Here is a 7,598-nt window from a genome sequence, read left to right on the forward strand (position 1 = left end):
CCTTTGGGCTTATATTTCTTTTGATTATTTTCTTATTTTGTAATTATTATGTAATTATTTTTATTTATTATGGTTGTTATCTTGTTTTTGGTTCTTAGCCCTGATGAAGGCCTGAAATTCTGGCCGAAACTTTGGCACAAAAAGTTTTTACTTATTTGTGTTCTTCACAGACCGCACCCCAAAACATCTCCTCATTTATATATCCTTGGTCAATTAATACTCATCATTAAAATTTATGTTTACATTAACCCAGGATTACACTTTGGTACTTTATATATATATATATTTAGTTGACCCTAAAACTTAAATATTAGAAGATGGTCAGGGTTGCGGTCAAAAAAGAAATGTCCGACGTTTCGCCCCACTTTGCAGGGTTTCATCAGGGCTAAAAAGATACAAAAAAACAACTAAGAACATTACAATAATACAAGACAATGAGGTAAATTAAGGTAGGATAAATATTATGTAAAAATTAAGTGATAAGAAAATTACATATAAATAAAAGGAAGGAAGACATAAAATAGTATTAATATAAAATAAACTTGAATAAACAATGATAAGAATAAAAAAATATGTAACAATGGTAAGAATAAAAATTTTAAAAAATACGTAAAATATACAGTTAAAAAGTACAGAAGACATATATAAAACAAAAACAAAAATAAATGAAAAAGAAAGTAGAGATTAAATAAACGCTGTGATAGAATAACCTGAATATCCTGAACATCTTCTTATATATGGATGTGTTGACAGAAATTATATTGTCTAAGGATTATGAGATTTATTTGATTAAATTCAAAATATTTTCAAGTAAATGGGTGTTTTAAAAGCGGAGATTTCTCAATAAAATGAGCGACATCTATATTAAAAGAGGAAAATGAAGGATACTTTATGGAGGATATAATTTGATCTCAAGTATCTTAACCCTTATTTGTTTTCATAATGTTTTAGTTACAAGACTGGGTTATTTATTAATATTATTTTATGTTTAATATTAGTCTAAAATATATAATTACACCCATTTCTCTTTTTTTCCACTTTGAATAATTTCTTGACTTGTTAAAAATTAAGAATAAATATTTTGAAATTATTATTTTAAATTAATTTTCAACAATATTGGAAGAAAATTGATTGACCATTTGCTATTGATATAAGGAAATAAAAAAAAAATTATTTCATTTTTTTTTTTACCTACCTTAGTTTATTGCTTATTTCATTTATCTTAAACTCTTACATTGTTTACAATATTTTAAAATTTTTGTATCTTGTTTTTAGGCTTGAAGAAGCCCTGCGAAAGTTAGTGCTCAATAATTAGTTTTGCAGTATTTGAGTTTCTTTTTGATATGTTGATTGAAAATTAATATCTTCATTATATTAATTTTCAATAAACTTTATTAAATTAGAACTTTTCATGTTAGTAAAATTAGTATGAGTGTTATGTTTTATCCTCTCTATAATATTAAAAAGTTTTTAGTGACCACCATATATTTTATTTTATACCATGAGTGGTGCTCTCTTTTGGGGCAGTAATGAAGTTGCTAGTTTTTCCACTCGCTCATAGATAGCGTTATTACAGTAGTCCCTTCTAGAAGATGTATTATATAAAAATGTTTTTAGTGACCAGGTGCAATATTTTATTTTACATTGTAATATAAAAACAAAAGATATTTTCAAAGTAGAATTACTGAGGAATCAAAATATATCATCTTTATATTATATAAACAATTTTTTAGTGATCATCGTGTAATATAGTATTTTATTTTACATATTAGGTGAAAAAATAAAAATGGGTCGTAAAAAGAATTGAGTTTAACTGATGAAAAACTCATTAGATCACAGTTATATAATTTGTACAATTAAATGAACGGTTGTATAATTTGTGAAAATGAGGGCTGGTCCCCCGCATAAATAAAAGTTTTTGTTTAAGTGTACACATCTATTTTAAACTTCATATTATTCTTAATAAAAATAATGTTTAAAACAAAATTTAATTAAAAAGTGCTTAATAAGTATACTTATTCATTTTTTGCATCAGAGTCTAATAAGGATTAACATGAATACTTTAATGTCAGCAATGAATTTACACACAATGACTTTTGTAATGACATAGTATTATTATTATATAGGAGTGAAATTAATTTGGAATTTCATTTTTTTATTTCAAAATTATAAGATTCAGCCCACGTTTTCATACAATAAAAACTAGAATTTTGCTTTCCAAGTGAATATGCAATGTAATTGCTGTTTCAGAGCAGAGCCGGTGTTGAATACTTGCTGCTTACCCCTGATCGATGTTTGATATTTCCATCAGTTGATTATGTGAGTGGACTCGTAACGAAACATAGCATCAAACAGGGAATACCCGTTGTCATCGACTGTTCTCATATATATGGGGCAGACTTCACAGCAGCTAAGGTATTATTTACTACAGGCTTTCATTTTTTACCAATAATTGACTAACAAAATTATCTAAAAATAAATTTAAAAAGTTTTATAATCTAATTATACTTCAGTATTTTAGTTAAAAATGGGAAAGTTTAAAAGAAATAATTTCCTAACATAGCTCAGCACTGTAAGACGGCAATAACTGTTTGTATAAAATCGGTTGTGTTTTTGCCCATGAAACACACTTGCTCTGAATTATCTTATTTCTTGTTAATAACTAATTTCATGTTTAAGTTTTAGACATGGATTGTTCTACTGGTGGACCTCTACCTAGGTTTTTGTAACTTTTTTGTCTATAAACATTTTTAATAATAATAAAAGATGAAAAATTTTCTTAGATTTTACACAAACTTGACTGGTTTGTTTATCAATTATAATAAAAAATATCCATTTTTTCACATTTATTTTCTTACAACTCCTACGTTTCGGCCATTCTCAAGAATATCTTAATTATAATCGCAACTATGATGAAGTTACTAAAAGATTGCAGGCTATTCTGTCTTTGTCCAAAATGTATAGTCCATCCAAGATAAGTTTGCCTGTAGGAGAAGGGAACTTGCGCACCGCCCAACTTAGCTCCTTCTCCCCTCTATATGGTAACAAACCCCTTCTACAAGGAACAAACCAAAAGGCAGTTCGGAACTTGGTAATGCTCAACCAGTTTGGGATTAGATAGGTACTTAGAACACATTAATCCCCCCTATTCTCAGTCTCCTAAGTGACTAATATAGGAGGTTACTAGTTTCTGTAGGTTATTCTTTATCTTTGACTAGGACTGTTTCTTATTGATTCTTGTTTTACTTTGTAGACAAATATATTGACAACTCAGTTCTGACTTGCTATTTAAGAACACAGTTTCTTCATAAAATTTATTTTTGAGATTTAATAATTATGTGTTCAGAAAAAAAACTGCCTCTTTTAAAGTTAAAACAGTTAGTGCAACTATTTTCTTAATTTTAATGTTTTAAAATGCAGTATATTTGATCCTAGAATGGGATTTACTAATGATAAATGCAGTAATTTATGGCTTTTCGTAACAGAGGAAACATGGATTGGACCACTCTCAGCCTGTTTTCATGAATTTAAATGCGTTTATAATTATGTTTTTGGTTTGAGAGTGGATAGTTTTCCCTATACCCAGTTTACTTGAAATGGTAAACTTATAATCATGCGATATTAATGAAAAATAGTTTTGAAAAACTGATGGCAGGAATTACTATTTGTAAAGTTGCAGATTTAGGTCAACGAGAGAAAAGGAAAGGTTAGGAAAGATAGTTCAGTCAACTGAGTAGGTCTGTTCCAACAATCACTTGTGACTATCTAGAATAGTATGGAGCATGCGCAGTTAAGGATTTGGGAGGAAAAACACTACACTACACTAAGTGGTTAATTGAACAGACCTTGTGGAGAGAAGAGCAGGGGATTGGATATATGGAGATAATATGGATATTTTTTATTATAATTGATAAATAATAATTAGTTATTCTAGAAATATGGTAGAGTGAAGGATGCATTAACAGTTTTTACCAATATTATTATTACATTTACTAATCATAGTATTATGTATTATTTCTTTGTACTGATGTAGTTATTTTAATTACTATTGTTATTTTTTTTTGGCAGGTAGTTGAGGTTTTAACCAAAGATTTTTCGAGAAGGCGGCAACCACTTTTCTTTTTTAATCTGAAATCGAGTATAGTTTCAATATTTGAAGGAGTCCAGCCAAAAGATTTTGTTGTTTATTATAATGAAAATGATCTCGATAATCTGTTACTAAATTACAAGTAGGTATTTTGTTACATTATTGTATTCCATCTCCTTGAGTTCCGGTCTTATGTTTTTCAATTTGCTGCCAGTAGTTAAAGTCCTAAAGTTGTTAATCTTGTTTTCAAGTCTTTCCTTTGGTTCTTACCAATATTTTTAAATTTAATTATGTATAACCTATTGGGGTCAGTTGGCTAAAGAAGGATGTGTGTTAGTTTATGATGTTAAGTATCATTATGAAAAAAAAAAGTATTTTATTTACTTAATATATTATAAAAGGGATTTAGGTAAACCATAAATATCATTAAAAAAATAATAATTGAATACATGATGTCTCAAAAATTTGTGTTAATTTGATTTTATATCAACAGCAAATAATGCTGCCAGCCAGACTCCTGATTTGTTTGTATTTGATAAGTTTAGTTATTCTTGGTTTTCTCTGTAGTAAGAATAATAAAAGTAACTCGCAAAGAAGACAGTGAATTTATTATATACACAATAACAAACATGGCAGTACAGAGAGAACAAAAAACATAAGAGGAATTTTTAAGGTTACTTAGTGTTGCCAAGTAAACATTAAATAAATTATTTTTATTTTCCTAGACAGTAAGTAATCTCGCAATCTGAAAAAACAACTTTTAAGTTATAGCAAAAGAAATAAGTTTATGTATTAGTTAGGTTCTTATTTCACTTATGAAATTGTTTGAATATATAAATAACACTGATTTCTGTTTCTTTTCTTTTTTTAAATGAAAACTTTTGACAGAAGTGTGGGGTTATTTGGCATAGTATCAACTAAATGAATATTCCATGATATGAACTAACCTCAACAGCCTTTTTTTTTAAAAAAATGGCCTCCAAATATTTTCAAAAAATTAAAAAAAAAAAAATAAAAAAAAAAGAATAACGCAAATAGATTCAATCAAAATTAGTCACACAATATTAAACATTATTGAGTTAAATCTTCAGCAAACCAAAATACCTTTATATAGAACAATTGACTTGCCTGGTATAATACAGAATATTGCTTGTTGTCATTTTTCATTAAATTCAATCAAATGGAATCAATATTGGATGATGGGACATAATAATAAAATAATAATGATCAGGCAACAGCTCAGCATCAAAGGGAACTCTTTTGCCTATTTGCCCTTAGACAATATTACAAACTACACTAGGAGGCAGAAATCACTTCCATGGTAAGCCCTCACTTATTCTGGATGACGTAGCTAGAAGACAGTTACCATTTCAACTGCCTTGGATGACCACGGAGCTAGCACCAATCTGTAGGACAGGCCTCTTTCAGCTTACCACATCTAATTATTCATTCTGTTTAAGGAGGACCTGATAGCTGAGCGAGCTAGGGGGAGGGTCCCTGAAAGCTTGGTTCAGAAGGTTTCGGGTTTGATTCCCATCTGGGTTGGTAAATATTTATTTCATGGTGACCCGAAGAAATGAATGTTGACATTCCCACTCAGGGACTGTATAGATCCTCAATGGGTTGGCCACTTGTAGATTAGCAAATTAAAGCTCCAACTTTTAACTAGCTTGTGACTGCAGTGTCACCGGTTCCAGTCTGGCCTGAGGTGAGATCCAGTCTTTTGTTTCTGTGGTGGTCCCACAAAATGAAAAATTGAGCCCCACCATGGTTAAAATAGGGTGGTAACCTGTAAATAACCCCCCTCTCCATATGTCAGAAATGACCAGGAAAGGGATCATAAAAACAAAAAGTCCTCAATAAAGGACTTAAGTCCAAAAAAAATGTTTAACTTACATTTTGTCAATTTTAAATTTAATGATTTATGTAGAATACTATTTTCTTTTTAATTGCATAAAATTAATTTTTATTTCATTAGTAACCAATTCTATTCTATACATAAATGAGAGAATATTATAATACATATCAATAATAATACAATTCTCCCTCTGTTAAACTCAGCAAATTCTTTAAAGACATTTCCTTTACCCGTTCCTTTTTAAAATCTCATCACAACATCATTATCACTAGAGCAGACAAAGGCAACATGACAGTCATAATGGATCATCCTGACTACAACCAAAAAATGGCTTTACTTCTATCTGACCGATCAACATATACACCTACACCCCGAGACCCCACTTCCTCTCTACAAACCAAATTCAACCAACACCTCAGGGACCTTTTACATTCCCAACAAATTAACTACCCGACATACAGAAATCTTATTTCCTATAATTCTGTTGCCCCATGGTTTTATGGACTTCCTAAAATTCATAAGCCTGATACCCCACTCCGTCCGATCACTTCCAATATCAATTCTCCCTCTGTTAAACTCAGCAAATTCTCTCCTCATTTATCATCCACGGTCAACTATCTCTCATAATTATAATACATATCTATTCTCCTATGGCCTTTACATTGGCCATCTTAAAATTTACTTCTTCTATACCTCAGACACATTATTAAAATTACATATTTCCATAAATATTACTCTTGGAAGTATTTTTTATAAATATTGGGAGGTCACCTTTAACTCTACAATGTATTAATCAATATTACACCCAAGATTAATTTTTAAAAACACATATCACTGTTAAAATTATATAAACTAAGATGTTTTTCATTTATATTCTATGCAAAATTTATTTATTTATATTATATTTTTTTAAATTAGATTGGAAATAAATTTTAAATTGAAATTCTTTCTCTTTCATCTATGATTCACTTTTTTAAACTCAGTTCACAATGAGACTTCTATTGCTTTTCAATGCTCTCTGTTGGGCTTTTTATTTAACTATCTTTTTTTGTGTGTGTAAAATAGAGGTGCAGTTTGTTATTTGTTCAAGTTACCAGTTTGGCCTGTAAAAATAAAATAAAATCAGTACCACTACAACTGATGAAGGGTCAGAGGTTCAGTACTTTGTAAGGAAGTGCTGTTGCTAAACCAACGGTTGTGCAAGGAGGTAATTTGGTCAGAATCACGCTTGACCATTAGATTTTTCCCCAATTAAGGATACCTACTTTATGAGGCTGGGTGAAACCCCAGATGGCTCCCGAACCCATAGGGTTTTTTCATGGCCACAGTAACATAATAAATAATTATCTGTCACTGCCGGATTCGGACCCATGTCCTTGGAGTTAGTAACAAAGTGCTTTACCACTGAGCTATACTACTCCCAGTTTGGCATTTGCTAACTTCAAATTTCTTGTATCCGTTTTATAATTTATTGCATTATTCTAATTTTCAGATATTGTTATGGCTTCCAAAAGCTTCCTTCTATAATTATTCTTTTCTTTATATATAGGGTGTTTTTTTAAGCCCGATAGAACTTGAAATTGTAAAAAATAACACAAAAAATTAAATTGTAATCAAAATTTTTTTTTTATTCGAAAGATCAATACGTGACAT

At 29.7% G+C, this 7,598-nt stretch overlaps 1 protein-coding gene across 4 annotated transcripts in view; it reads left to right on the plus strand.

The window, feature by feature from the left end:
* The window catches only part of Esp (Epidermal stripes and patches), a 158,328-nt gene that overhangs the window by 143,273 nt on the left and 7,457 nt on the right, over positions 1–7,598 (plus strand). For all 4 annotated transcript variants that reach the window (XM_067047271.1, XM_067047274.1, XM_067047272.1 and 1 more), the window contains 2 exons: positions 2,251–2,415; positions 4,069–4,229. In XM_067047271.1, the coding sequence (XP_066903372.1) occupies positions 2,251–2,415; positions 4,069–4,229 (326 nt within the window). The remainder of the gene's footprint in view (positions 1–2,250; positions 2,416–4,068; positions 4,230–7,598) is intronic.

This window comes from Halyomorpha halys, unplaced genomic scaffold (genome assembly GCF_000696795.3).
Source record: "Halyomorpha halys isolate HHAL.00 unplaced genomic scaffold, Hhal_1.1 Scaffold65.1, whole genome shotgun sequence".
NCBI lineage: Eukaryota > Metazoa > Arthropoda > Insecta > Hemiptera > Pentatomidae > Halyomorpha > Halyomorpha halys.